The following is a 14,882-nucleotide window of genomic DNA, read 5'->3' on the forward strand; positions in this document are numbered from 1 at the left end:
ATGGGTGCCCCCCCGCCCTCCTCCTTCCCCTCCTCCTGCAACTCCAGCGCCGAGGAAGCCGAGCCGGAGGCAGTGCTGAGCCGGATATGCAGCGACTCCCCGCATCCCTCCTTGTGAGTATCCCCGGCTCCTCCTGATGCCTTCGGAGGAGACGGATGGACGGACAGACGGGCAGCTTGAGGTGGACTAGTCTCTCTTATTTGCAAAGCTGGGGTGGGAGTGGGGGGAGAAGAACCTCTTCCCAAATCCCCTTCCCTATCCTCTGTCTTCATCCCCCTCCTCCTCCTCCTTCTCCTCCTCCTCTCCTGCCACGGTATGATCTCCAGGGGTCCCTTCTAGCCCCCCACCATGCTGACATTTTGGGATCCCGTGATATTACCCCCTCCTCTCCCCCCCCCCAAAAAAAAAGGGAGATGGGGTTGGGAACCTGCTGGCAGGTGGAAGAGGAATCAGGAAATGCAATCCCGTCTGGAATCCCGCAGGGATGAGGACTCAGCCCCCAACACATAATATCCTCCCCACAAAATAACCCCTCCGCCACCGAGGAGCGATGGAGGGAGGGAAGGCAAGGGGGCCGGGCTGCTCTGCCGCACCGGGAGACCCCCTTGCATCCCGGAGTGGGACAGAAAGCAGAAGGCCCCCCAGACAGACGGATAGACTGACTGACAGACAGACAGACAGACAGGCGGGGAGGGCTGCGGTGGGGGGGTGTGTGTGCAGCAGGGCTGGTTGAAACTACCCTGGAGCACCCCCACCCCACACACACACACCCGCGCCAGCCCTCCCAGCTCCTCCCGAGTGTTTGTTTCTGCTTTTGTTTGTTTCTTTCTTCTTTGGTTGGGGATGGTGGTGGTGGGGATTTAATCTATTTCCCCACTCGTGACTTCAGCGCGGGTCACGCAGGACAGCGGGCAGCGGAGGGGGGGGGACACAAACACACACGACACAACGAGGGCGAAAGGCAGGGATGCTGCCCGCTGCCGCCCGTTGCTGCCCGTTACTGCCAGGTCCTGCCCGCCCCTGCCTGCTTCTGGCCGCTCCTGCCCACCCCTGCCCACTCCTTTCCCCCCTGCCCGCCCCTGCCGGTGCCGGCGGCAGTCCGGGCTCGGCGGTCTCCGGGTGTAGCTCCCTCCTCCTCCCCCCTGCCGCCTGCCCTCCTCTCCTCCCTCTCTCCTCTCCTCCCTCTCTCCTCTGCCCACTCCCCCACTCCTCTCCCCGCTCTCTCCTTTGCCTCCCGGTCCCTCTCTCTTTCCTGTGTCCCCCCACATCTCCCTTTCCCTCCCCTTTTCTTCTCCCCCCCCCCCATCCCCTCCCCATCCCAGCCTCTCCATCCCCTCACCCCCGTTTTTCACGGCGGGGGGGGTGTGTGTTGGTTGTTTTTTTTTTTTTTTTCTCTGCTTTGCCAGGGCAGAGCGCGGTGACACCGCGGCAGCCACCACGGAGAGGACACAGGATCCCCCGCTGGGCCCGCCGTGCCCCTTCGAGGGGGTGGCCTGGACGCCGAGACCCCCTCAGGGGCCCCCGCAGGGCTGTTTCGCCTGCATCGCCAAGCCCCCAGCTCTCCGGCAGGCTTCGCCCGTCCTGTCTCCTTCCTCTGCCGTTTATCTCATGGAGAGCAAGAGCTGCAAAGGGGACAGCCTGCGGCCGGCGGTCCCGTGCAAGCACTCGGTGGAGAAGAAGACCATGACCAACCCCACCACTGTCATCGAGATCTACCCTGACACCACCGAGGTGAACGACTACTATCTCTGGTCCATCTTCAACTTCGTATACCTCAACTTCTGCTGCCTGGGCTTCATCGCCTTGGCCTATTCCTTGAAAGTGAGTGCTGAGGGTAAGGGGTGGCAGGGGAGCTGGGGAGCGCCTCGGGGGGTCGTGCCTGGTGGAAGTCAGCTCTGTGTCACCCAAAGGAGAGGTTTCAGATGCTGGAGGTGCAGTTTGGGAGAGCCGAGGTGTGTTTTGGATGGAGCCAGGGGGATGTTGCATGGGGGGTGGGGAGGGGCACTTTGACTTGCTGTGGTACCCTCAGAAACTTCTCTGGCCCATGGTGTTGGTGCCAGGCAGGCAACATGAGGCTGGCTTGGCTTGCGCTGCACCTGCAGGCACCCCAGCACTTGGTCCCTTCTTCAGGATCCTTCTGTCTCTTAGAAATCATCAGGATGGGATCCAGCAGCACTGGGTGGTCAGGCAGAAGCAGGAAGAAGCAGCAGGCCAGGATCAGCCAGCACCTGGTAGAGGAGAGGCTGCCAAGGTGCAAGGCAATCCTGCCCCATTCATTCTTGCCTTCTCTCTGACTAAAACTGGTGTCCAGCTCCCCCTCCAAGTCCTATAAATCCCAAGGCAAACCCCAGAGACCTGCCAGCATCATGGGAACAAGCCCTGGGTAGCTGAGGAGGTGGCTGAGGGTGCAGGACGGCTTCACCTTACCCAGCATCAGGGCTGGAGGCACAGAGAGATGTGTGGATGGAAAGAGCAACAGTGTGAAGCACAGCCCATGGTAGAGATGGAGAGGTGACAGTGTGGAGCACTGCTCATGGTAGGGATGGAGAAGGTGACAGCATGGAGCAGTGCCCATGGTAGAGATGGAGAGGTGACAGTGTGAAGCACTGCTCATGGTAGAGATGGAGAGGTGACAGCATGGAGCACTGCCCATGGTGGGCATGGAGAGGGCAATGGCATGGAAAACCACCCATGGTGGGGATGAGAAAGTGACAGCATTGAGCACAGCCCATAATGAGGATGGCAGTGATGATGTGGAGCACAGCCAACACATGGAGAGTGTGTTGGCATGGAAAACAACCCCTAGTGGGGATGAGAGGGTGGCAGTGTGGAGAACAGCCCATGGTGGGGATGAGAGGGTGACAGTGTGGAGAACAACCCATGGTGGGGATGAGAGGGTGACAGTGTGGAGAACAACCCATGGTGGGGATGGAAAGAATGACAGTGTGGAGAACAGCCCATGGTGGGGATGGAGAGGGTGACAGTGTGGAGAACAGCCCATGGTGGGGATGGAGAGGGTGACAGTGTGGAGAACAGCCCATGGTGGGGATGGAGAGGGTGACAGTGTGGAGAACAGCCCATGGTGGGGATGGAGAGGGTGACAGTGTGGAGAACAGCCCATGGTGGGGATGGAGAGGGTGACAGTGTGGAGAACAGCCCATGGTGGGGACGGAGAGGGTGACAGTATGAAGCACTGCCCACGGTGGGAATGGAAGAGGGCAGTGGTGTGGAACGCAGCCCATGGTGGAGATGGGCCCAGGTTACAAGCAATAGCTGCAGGGGCGAGCAGCCCCTCAACAGCTGCCAGGAGAGAGGGGCCTGGGCTGCCCTCCCCATCCCTGCCTGCCGGATGTAAGCCGAGTGAATGGCTGCGCGGAGAGCCCGGGGCGGCTGGGTGGCCCGGCAGGAGGAGCTGGCTGATTCGCTTTGGCAGGCAGCGTTCAGAGGAAGGCCAGGGCAGGATGAGCTTCGTCACAGCAGCAGATCGATTAACCCCTGTCAGCTCCCGCGCTGGCCTGCCAATGCCCAGTGCTGCAAGGAGCCTGTTCCCCAGCCAGCAGGAAGGCAAAGGGACGTGGCCGTGGCACCTGTGCCCTGGGCTCGCCCAGCACTGCCAGCGTGGTGCCTGCCTCTCTCTCCCCTTCCCCACGGTGGGAGCTCAGCACCTCTCACCATCTGTGCAGCTTCACTTGAATCATGCTGGGGCTCAGTGTCACCCTGTGCACACCAGGCAGCAGCAGCAGCCTGACACAAGTGGGAGTCCATTAACACCCCCCACTCTTCCAGGCAGTGAGGGAAGGATCTGGTTTCCTCCTTCTTTTTCTGTCTTTGCTCATCTGAATTTGCCTTCAACGATCAGAGTCTTTCCTGTGCAAGAGGCACAGCCACAGCAGGCTAAGAAAGGGTGTCACAACCCCAGGAGGTGGTGGGAGCTACAGTGGGTACCAGGGTAGTTGTGGTCCCTCAGCTGCTGGGGGCAGGACCAGGCTGACCCATCCCCAGGGGACAGGATGCAGTAGGATCTGCCACCAACAAGGTTTTTACATGCTGGGCCCTTGGCTATCCTTGATGACACAAGGGGGAAGGGAAGGGCAGAGCCCAGAAGTTGGGGGCTGGAGTCTCATGTGGGCTACAAAGGTCTAGAGGACATCAGTGTGAAAGCAGTGGTGAGGAAAGGGAAAATTTCGTCCAGATCAGGCAAAGTAAGCTAGAAGATGGCTGTCAAAAGCCAGCCTTGGCTCGTGGACTGCAGAGGCAGTAACTGATCTGGTGTAATGGTGATACCCAAATAGATGTGGAGCTGAGCAGGTAGAAATGACCATGCTCTGCTCTTGGAGCTCCCAGCCAGCGGGCTGTGACTCTGTGGCAGGGTGAAAAGAGGAACAAAACATCCCTCAGAGGTACAGGACAGGGCTACCAAGTGGTCAAAGGGATGGGAAGTGCCCTCACAGGCTTTAGCAGAAGGTCTGTGCTGGGGAAGACCACTGGGCTGTTGAGAAAGAGGGGATCCTTTCTCACTCATAGCTACTGCAGAGACCTTCACAACATCCCAGCCAGGCTGAATCTTAGGGCTGGCTTCAGCTCTTACAGACAATACGTTTTTTTCCCAGAAGTTCAGAGAAAGCAGGAGCAAGAAATGCCCTGGGGACACATGTCCCTTTGAACAGGCTCATCTTGTTCCTCTGCAATTAAATCCAAGGACAACTGAGCAGCAGATCCTGAAGTCCCAGCCCTTCTAGGATGCCTGTGCTCTGCAGAGACCAAGCAAGGTGCTGTGGTAGGCAAGGGAGCAGCACCTTCTCCTCCCTGAGCTCATTCTGGGACTTCTGAGGGCAGAGCCTGTGGCAAGTGGAGGTACAGATTTCCTGGCTGAAGGGCCACCAGTGCACTGGTGGCATTAAATGGTTCCTGTGTTATGGGTTCTGCATTTCCTTTAACTGAAACATCTGGCAACACCAGGAACCACTCTTCTCATTATCAGCAACAGGATTTTCAATTCCCTGCCGTAAACACCATCTGCAGCATCTTAGGCTGTGCCCCAAATCCTGAGTTCAGTTTTGGGCCCCTCACTACAAGAAAGACATTGAAGTGCTGGAGAAGGTCCAAAGAAGGGCAGCAAGGCTGGTGAAGGGTCTGGAGAACAGGGCTGGTGAGAAGCAGATAAGGGACCTGGGGTGGTTTATCCTGGAGAAAAGGAGGCTGAGGGCAGACCTCATTGCTCTCCACAGCTCCCTGAAAGGAGGCTGGAGCCAGGTGATAGTTGGGCTCTTCTCCCTAGTGTCAACTGATAGGATGAGAGGAAATGGCCTCAGGTTGCATCAGGGGAGGTTTAGCTTGGACATGAGGAACAATTTCTTTCCTGAAAGGTTTGTCAAGGGCTAGAACAGGCTGCACAGGGTGGTGGAGTCACCATCCCTTGTCACCATGTAGATGTGGTGCTTGGGGATGTGGCTTAGTGGTGGACTTGGCAGAGTAAGGTTAATGGTTGGACTTGATGGTTCCTGGATTCATAGGATGGGCTGGGTTGGAAGAGACCCCAAAGATCATCTAGATCCAACCCCCTGCCATGGACAGGGACACCTTCCACTAGACCAGGTTGCCCAAGGCCTCATCCATGACCTTAAAGGTCTTTTCTACCCTAAATGATTCTCTGGTTCTACCTGCCTGGCCTTTTGCACGTGAGCTATGGTATTCTAGCTTCCTTCCTGCAGGAAAATGTGATTTCCTGGGGACCACCGTTTACCCAAACCACCCAAACCCCCACCCCAGCACCAGAGAACTTCTGCTCCTATTCAAAGAGACACACAAAGGCAGGTGAGGGCAGAGACTGTGGCACCCAAACCAAGTACCCTGTGTGACAGCCACCCAGCCAAGCTCTCTGAGGGACAGCACACCTCAGCTCTAGTTACACCCAAAGCAGGTCAGATCCTGGCCAGAAGCTGCTTGCTGGGCTGCAACCAGTGGCACCAACTCATGTATCCCTCCAGGGGTTATTTCTAGCACCTCAAGCTTCTCAAGGTCAGCCTTTCAGAGCACAAACTTCTCACTGTGAGTGTGTGCTGGTGCTGGGGAAGAAGAGCTCAACAGCAGGACCAAGGAAGTCAGAAACCCTAAGGTAACCTTAACCCCAGCCTAGCACAGATGAGAGGGTTGCCCCAAGAGCAGCACTTTGGTTTGCTCAGGACCAAATGCCTGATATTTGGCAGCTTCCTCTCTCCCTCTTCCCCAGCTGCAAGTGGTAATAAAATGATGCATGAGGGCTCAGGGGCAAGAGATCTCTCTTCAAGCTTTAGGAGGTCCTTCTGTGGAGACCACCAGGGCCAGCCAAGTCCTACTCAGTGCTCATTGAGCCACGAGGCAGTAGATGACAGGGGCTGGGATCTGGTGGTACCAGTATCTGGATATCTCTCTGTGGTTGTATGGAGATGAAGATGGCAAGAAGTCCCACCAGCAGCCTGTGGGGTTGCTCACAGAGGTTTTTTTCTGCCCCTTGAGGCCACCAAGAGATGAGGTGTGACAGTGCTCCAGGAGCTTTCCTGGCTGTGGTCTGCCCAGCCCTTAGCAAGCAGCTCCAGGCATGGTTGTTTGCCTCCTCCTCTCACCACTTGTTGATCTTCTTCCTTTGGAGTGGGAGCAGAGCAGCACAAACCCATGGCTACTTATTAACCCCAAGAAGCTGCACCTGACCTCTCAGGCAGGCTCTCAGCTCACTTTTCAGGAGGTGCAATGGTTTGTGGAGATGGGAGAAATGCAGGGGTGACAGCCCTGTGACACTGTGGTGGAGGAATTGGAGAGCTCTTGGCCGATTCCCAGAGCGAAATAATCCAAGGATCCTCTCCAGAGCTCCTTATGGGTAGGGACAAAGAGGTCTGCACGGAAACAGCTTTCCATCCAGCCAGCTGGGAGCTGCATGCCTTAAATACAGCCTCATTAGGCTGCTCAGCACCAAACCATTGGTGTCCTCCTCTGTGCTGAGGCAGCACTTTGTACTCTGGCTCCCAAAAAAAGAGGGAGGCCATAGTCCCAGGATAGAGAGAGGGGAGGTGGCTGCTTGGGAAATGACTGAGAAGAAGTGAGGTGGTGCACTTGAAGAGGAAGCTGAAGGCAAAACCCCAAGGAGAGGAGGGACAGGGAATGGTGGTCAGAAGGAGGGAAGGAAGAACCCTTGGGGAACTGGCATGCTGGAAATGTTGGAGCACATGTTGAGCTGGAGATAGTGGTGGACAAGGTGAGATGGAAATAATGGAGGACATGGTAAACTGGAGATGGTGAAGGACAAGGTCAGCAGCAGGGATGAGGGAAAGACCACCACTACCTTTTGCTGGTGGGAGAGGGGAGGAGAAAGGCTGGCACAACAAAAGCAAACTGTGTTTCATGGAAGGCCAGGCATGGAGGAAGAAAGGAACTGTGTAAGCTGCCAAGCTGGACCAGAAGTGAGCTCTGTTTCACGGGATCTCCAAAGAGGGCACCACACAGTGCCTTGGGGCACCTGGGGAAATGCCACAGGCAGCAGACGTAGTGATCTTCACACAGGGGTCACCTCAGTGCAAAGCAGGGCCAAAAAAATCCCCCTCAGGTTTTAGACAAGGTGAGAAAGGTCAAAGTGATGATGAGAAAAGAGTCTGTGATTAAGGGAACACCACAGCTGGGTCTGGGAGGGGTTCAGCCTTGTGACCTTGGGGACCTGTCCTTCATCGTGTTTCATGTCTTTGGCTGTGGAAGGAAGCAGCTTCAAGGGCTCCTGGTAGCTCATGTAGCAGCTGCCAGCAGCTGATGGCAGTGGTGACCACAGGAGCATGAAAATAGGAAAGGCTGAGGCTGGGCTGTGAGACAGACACCAGCATCTCCTTAAGGACAAAGCAGGGAAGGAGCTTCTCTGCTCTCCAGGAGATCTCCTCCTCCAGAGCCCAGCTCAGATGCTGCAGCAGGACATTCAAGCAAGACATCTGAAAGCATCTGGGGGTGCAAGGCTGGGTGGGAGGAGGTGAGCTCACCCTGGGTAGATGTGGGAGGCTGGGGCTTCTTGTGTGCTGCAGGGGCCCTGGCACTTGTCTGGCACTTCAAGGCTCCCTGTCACTCTAAATGATGATGGACAATAAGAGATGATCTGCATGAGGCTAACTATGGAGGCTGTAGGGTGGGCAGGAGGAGAGGAAGGGGACCAAGGGCTCAGAGACGATGAGGGGTCCAGGTGACCAAGGCCAAAGAGGCTGGAGGAGAGCTAGGGAGGGGAAAGGGCAGGGGAATGCTGGAGATGGAGGTACCTTGGGACCATTTGTTTCCACTTCTGCTACTTCATTATCATGATCTTAGAGGTCTTCTCCAATCAAAACAACTCTGACTCTGTGATTCTATTTGGGCTGCTGGGGATGGGGGCTGTGGGCAGGTGGAGCAGGTGGGTGCACCCAGCTAGAGGGACAGGAGGCAGCTGGGTGCCCTTTGGCAGGAGTCAAAGGTGGCTGTCACACCATCATTTGGGCCCAAACAGCAGGGAAAGAGAAGAGATGGGAAGGACAAAAGAAAAAAGGAACTGGGAGGAAATGGTGATGCTGGGGAGGGCACAGCCCCAGGTGCCCCTTGCCAGAGATGCTGAGCAGCAGCAGGGGCTGGAGCAGGGCCAAAGGCAGAGCCAGGGGGAGTCAAGGATGGGCACTGCTGAAGCACAGCGTGGGAAAGAGCCAAAGCACCACCAGGGTGAACTGGTGTTGGGTGGGAGAGGCTGCTGGGAGCACTGGGAGAGGGCTGGGCAGGGAAATTAAGGTAGGAGGGTGCCCTGGGGACAGGTGGAGTGGGAGAGAGCTCCTGGGGCCAAGAGAATCTGGCCCCACAAAGGCAAAGCAGCTGGGCTGTGGGAGGCTCGCAGAGCTCGGTGTGCCAGCTGTGCCAGTCTGCTGGAGGAACCTCTGTCTGCCTGGCAAACACAGGCAGCAAACTCTGGCTTGCCCGTGGCAGGGCAGCCTCTCCCAGTCACAACTGGGTTATAATGGAGGAAGAGGCAAAGGGCACTTGCTTTGCACAGGGGTTGTCTCCAGCAGCCCTGCTGCTGGGAAGAGGAAATCACTGGAGAGCTTCAAAGAACCTGCCAGGAGCAGCAGGAGAAATTCTTGGCTTGAATCCAGTGCTCCTGGGGCTCTGGGTGCAGGGACCTCCATGCTTCTCACTGGTGGGTGAGGAAGTGCTGGGGTTTGGGGCAGGATGCTAAACCTATCCCATAATTGCTAAGGTGAGTCATCCCAGCCAGGCAGCTGACACCAAGAGGCCTGGGAGCTGCCAGTTTGCTGCCTTCCCAGAGGTCATCTCCCCTGCTGGGAGCTCCAGCCACACATGGTTTGTGACTGTCCCCTCTCCCTGCTCTCAGGAGGCTGCCCTGTAGCTGCCAAGTACCCAGCAGTGATGTTGGGTGGATGGTCCCAGCTCCAGCTGGGCACAGCAGATGCTGAGGACAGGGCACCGCAGGGTTTACTACGAGGAGGAAAAGAGAGCTCTTGTTCTTGCCCATGTGCCTGCTGGTGCCAGCTGTGAGCCTCCTGCCAGCAGCAGCCCCCACACCCGTGGTCCAGGATTAAGGAAGAGCAGGAGGTGCTTGTGCAGAGAGGTCCTCACTGATGGAACAAGTGGTTGAGGGTCTGAGATGTGGATTTGGAGGCTCCAAGAACCAGCACGGCTCAGAGGGAAGGAGGGGTTCATCAACCCTTCCCCACACCCAGCAAGTGGCAGAAGGCTTTCAGGATGGCCCTGGTGGGTAGGCACTGCAGGAGGGAGAGAGAAAAGGCCTCTAAGACATGGTCTGAATCCATCACAGAGGCTTTTTGGAAAACTCCTGGTCGGCAGAAGTCTTTCAGTGATTCCAAGGCTGCTCTGCACAGCCTGACACCAGCACCTAGCATCAAGTCAGCCAGGTCCTGGCAGGGCTCACACTGCTGGCAGCAAAGGACCCTGACCCCATAGCTTGTTACCCTCTGGCCACAAAGTGGGCAGTGAGGCTGGCACAGCCACCCCATGCCAACCCCTGGATACACTGCTTGGGTATGGGCAAGGGAAGAAGGGTGAAGTCTCCTGGTCCTTCCTCCCACATCCTCACGGCTCCAGCTGCCTGGGTGCTGGCTGAAGGGACAGGCTGGGGGACAAGGACACAGCCCTGTGAGGGAGGGCTGGAGCCTGACCCCTCCTCTGCTGGAATCGAACTGCAGAGCTGCTGCTGCCTGGCTGTGCCATCGCTGCCTGCCAGTGTTATTCACTGCCTGGAGATGCCATCTGCTGCTTGCCTGGTAGTGACAGAGCTGCCTGCTAGTGCCATCGCTGCCTTGCAGTGCCATCTGCTGCCTGATGATGCCATCACTGCCTGCTCCTCGTATTTGCTGCCTGCCGACGCCATCTGCTGCCTGCTAATGCCACTGCCCCCTGGTGCCATTCCTGACTGCTGGTGGCATTGCTGTTTCTTGCCGTGCCATCCACTGCATCTGAGTGCCATCCCTGCTAGTTTGTGGCATCCTGGCTGTGCCATCTGCTGCCTTGCAATGTTATCACTGTCTGGCTGTGCCATGCACTGCTTGGCTGTGCCATTCACTGCCTGCTATTGCCATCCCTGCTTCCTAATGCCATTGCTGCCTGGCTGTGCCATCTGCTTGCCTGGTAATGCCATCACTGCCTGCTAGTGACACTGCTGCCTGGAAGTGCCATCTACTACCTGGTAATGCCATTGCTACCTGCTAGTGGCATCACTGTCTAGCTGTGCCACCCACTTGCCTAGCAATGCCATCACTGCCTGCTAGTGGCATTGCTGCCTGGCAGTGCCATCAGCTGACTATTTGCACCATCCACTCTGCTGGTGCCATCACTGCCTGGCAGTGCCATGCAGCCTGGGGGAGGTGGGTTCAGGCAAGTGACAGGGACAGCAGTGCACCACTCTTCCCCAGGAGCAGCCCATGGAAAGCCCCTGCCTGCAGGAGGACAATGAAAAGAGCCCAGGGTGCTGTCAGGGCTGAGGCCTGCTGGGGGCAGGGACAGCAGAGGAGCTGCAGAGACCTGCAAAAGGATCTCATCAACCCAAGGCTGCTTAATATGCTGGAGGCTCAGCACAGCCCAGGAGCTGCAGTGGGAGGCTGTGCCAGGTTTCACCTGCTCACAGCCAGCCTCACTCACAGGCTGGGCAAGCCAAAGCCTGGCACTGCAGGGCCAGGGGGCTGCCACACACTGGGAGGGGTGCTAAGAGGCATGGGGTGTGTGATGGCACCTCAGCTCCCTCAGGCTTTCTCCACAGACCATGGGGACCTGGCTTGTAGCAGCAATGGGGCAGTCTTCCAGCTCACCTCCACTCCCAGGGGTTTCCAGTCTACAGGTAGGACACTGCTTGGCCCCACAGGCTCAACCCATAGCAGAGCTTGAGTGCAAACTTCACCTCAGGCTGCCTTATGCCTCTCCCTAAGACACCCAAATGCAAAGAGGCAGAGCCCAGCCCTCACCTGGGCTGCAGAGGGACTTTGTGTTGGGTTTTGTGAGCATCTCCGAAGGATTTTATGCCATTAACTTTATTTCTTTTGCCCTCAGGTCCGGGATAAGAAACTCCTCAATGACTTAAACGGAGCAGTTGAAGATGCCAAGACAGCCAGGCTTTTTAACATCACCAGTTCAGCCCTTGCCACCTTCTGTATCATCCTCATCTTCATCTTCCTGCGATATCCCCTCACTGACTACTAGAGGGAGGCCAACAGCAGCAGTGGCCGCAGCCAAAATGCCTCTATGCCAGAAGTGTCTGCAGTTGTTTCTTTGTAGCAAGGATGCAAAAAAACCCCAAACAAACCCTACCACAAACAAAGAAAAAGAAACCAAAACCACAAAGAAAAAGAAACCAAAACCACAAGCAACACTCCACCTTGATTGCAACAAACAAAACACAATCCAAACAAAACCCAAAGCAAACAAAAACCAAACAAACCCTACACATATAAAGCTAATTAATACATAAATAGAAATGAAATTAATTTATTAGCCCAGCTGAGTATCCCCTCCCTGCCCCCAGACAGGGTGTGAGCTGCTGTGGGAAAGGGTCTGGCTTCTCACCTCTGTACAGGGAGACAAAATAGCCTGAGGAAGATTTATTTCATGGCCAACAAGCCGTGTGACAAGGGTGTGCAAAGCCCAGAGCTGTGCACACCTCCTGACAGACTGGGGAGCAGTGGGCTCCTTGGTGAGTGATGGCTGGGGACCACAGCAGGGCTGGTTCATGACATATCAGGTGTGTCCTGGGATCCCCACCACCCTCAGCTGTGTGGGGAGGTGGGGGGGAGGTGTCTCTTTTCTTTTTCTTCTCTTGGATTTCATCCAGTGGTTCAAACAAATCCCAGCCCCCAGAGAGTGCAAGGGGAGCCCCAAAGCCTCCAGAGAACCCCCAAGGTGTTGATGGGCAGGTTCCTCCTCGGGCTCTCCTGGCAATGCTGAGAAGGAAGGCACCTTCTGGAGACCTTGCCTAAGCCCCCTGAACCGAGTGCTACTGTATTTCTGTAAACAGTCAATAAAAGATACCTCTGATATCTGCTGCTGGCTTCATTCCTTCCAGAGCAGGGCCAGGCTCCTGATCCCTGTGAGCTGGCAGGAGAAAATGGTATTGTCACCAGCAGCTGCTTGGGAGGGATTTAGAGCAGGAGTGAGGGATGCTGCTGCAGGTCAGGGCTGCGTGGAGGAGGGTGCAGCTCCAGATGGCAGAGCAGACCTCTGCCATGGGGGATCAATGGCAAGCAGGCAAAGGCAGCCCAGTGGGCAGCTCCCCCCTCCTTCCCTGCCAGGACCAGCCTTGAAGGTGGAAATAAATGGCCACAATCAGAACCTGCTGCTTCTGCAGCTCTTCCTGGCACCGTTGCCAAGGGCCAGGGTTTGGAGACGCCGAGCTCAGAGCTCTTCCTGATAGCTGCCTGCAGAGCTGCAAATCATCATGGCCTGACTTGGGAGCACCACAGATGAATGGCAGGATCAAGACCAGAAGACAGCTTTTCAACCCCTCTGACCCTTCCTCTCATCTCACATGCCACAGCTGCCTCATCTTCTTCCAGTTGTAAGCTGGCCAAGGGAGGCTGGTGGATGGAGACCAGCCATGGAACCAGGAGGAGGCCACCTTTGTGCCCACCACAAAAGTGAAGGTGCAGCAGGAGATGGAGAATGCCCCCAGGCTGTGGTGGGGCCCTTCATCCTCTGCTCAGTGTGTGGTTAAAGCTTTCTCTGAGGGTTGTGATGTAGTTTGCTCTGGGGACAGACCATGAGGGTGCTTCCCTGAAAGCCTCCTGAGATGTCACATTCTTCCTGCTCAGGTCTCCACACCTTAACCCCAGCCTGACCTTCCTTTATGGGGGAAGCTGTGGGAAGAAGGAGCTGCAGTCCTACCTGCTCCCCACTCTCTGGAGGGCATTCCCACACCAGACCAGCTCAGGGGGTCTGTTTTGCACTGAAGTTTCCACTGGCAGCACTGTACATGGTGCCCTGGGAAGGATCTCAGCCATAAACTGCTCTACGATCACTCATCCAGAGGTCAAGACTCTTCCCAACCTCTCTCAGTTCCCTGAAGCAAGATCTGAGGGGTGATAGCCACCAGGTTTCCATCCTAACATATCTAAGGGTTGTATGCAGTCCTTGTCCCTGGCAGAGGAAGGAGGTGGCCTTCAAAGAGGGTGCAGCTGAAGTGACTCACTTTGCAGCCACCCTGCAATGGCACCTGATAATTGGAGCAAATTAAAGCCCACTGACACGGTGCTAGTTTAGGCAAGACCTGCACTAGTCACCCCCAAAATCCTCTGAGGGTTAGGAGGAGCACAGAGGTGAGGTTGCATCACCTTTTCCCAACCCCTGCACCTGCACTGAGCTCACATTGGCCATTCCCAAGGTCTTGGCTCAATATCCTCCACCAGCAAGGCACGCTCAAGCTTTGCAGCCCAGGCACAGTCCCATCAGGACAGGCTTGGGGGACAACTCACACAGGGTGAGCCCATTTGTAGTGCTGGGGGCTTCAAGCCACAACTTTAGGTCACTGCAGGACCAGCATGCCTGGGACAAGCCATACAGGTATCTGGGGACAGCTCTGGCCAGCCTCATCTAGTGTGAGGTATCCCAGCCCATGGCAGGGGGGTTGGAACTAGATGATCCTTGTGGTCCCTTCCAACCCTGACTGATTCTATGATTCTATGATTCTATGACAGTATGCATAGGAAAAGCGGAATATTCCAGTGGCTCTTCATCAGTGTAGTCTCCATGAAGTTCATGGAGGAAGTGTTGGGTTGACAGCTGGACCTCATCAAGAAGTACGCTTAAAGTAACAGAGGATTTCTCTTTCCTTCTGTTAATAACTGTCACTTTTCTGTCTGATTATCCTATACATTGAAAGAAAAAATGACACTGTCCTGCTCTGCAGGGGGGGTTGGACTCCATGAGCTCTGCAGGTCCCTCCCAACCCCTAGCATTCTATGATTCTATGGTTCCTCTCCATCAGCTGGGCCACACTGCAAGCTCTTTGGGCAACAAAGCTGGGGAGGGGCCTGGAACACAAACCCTGTGAGGAGAGGCTGAGGGAGCTGGGGGTGTTCAGCCTGGTGAAGAGGAGGCTCAGGGGTGACCTCACTGCTCTCTGCAACTACCTGAAGGGAGGTTGTAGCCAGGTGGGGGTTGGGCTCTTCTCCCAGGCAACCAGCAGCAGAACAAGAGGACACAGTCTCAAGTTGTGCCGAGGAGGTACAGGCTGGATATTAGGAGGAAGTTCTTCACAGAGAGGGTGATTGCCCATTGGAATGGGCTGTCCAGGGAGGTGGTGGAGTCACCATCACTGGAGATGTTCAGGAGGAGACTGGATGAGGCACTTAGTGCCATGGTCTGGTTGATTGCTTAGGGCTGGGTGATAGGTT

At 56.2% G+C, this 14,882-nt stretch overlaps 1 protein-coding gene across 1 annotated transcript; it reads left to right on the forward strand.

The window, feature by feature from the left end:
• On the forward strand, positions 1 to 11,697 carry IFITM10 (interferon induced transmembrane protein 10). The gene is made up of 3 exons (XM_054390622.1): positions 1 to 113; positions 1,407 to 1,821; positions 11,548 to 11,697. The coding sequence occupies exons 1-3, from the start codon at positions 1 to 3 to the stop codon at positions 11,695 to 11,697; spliced, it is 678 nt and encodes a 225-aa protein (XP_054246597.1).
• Positions 11,698 to 14,882: the final 3,185 nt, after the last annotated feature.

The sequence above is a fragment of the Indicator indicator genome, chromosome 21 (assembly GCF_027791375.1).
Source record: "Indicator indicator isolate 239-I01 chromosome 21, UM_Iind_1.1, whole genome shotgun sequence".
NCBI lineage: Eukaryota > Metazoa > Chordata > Aves > Piciformes > Indicatoridae > Indicator > Indicator indicator.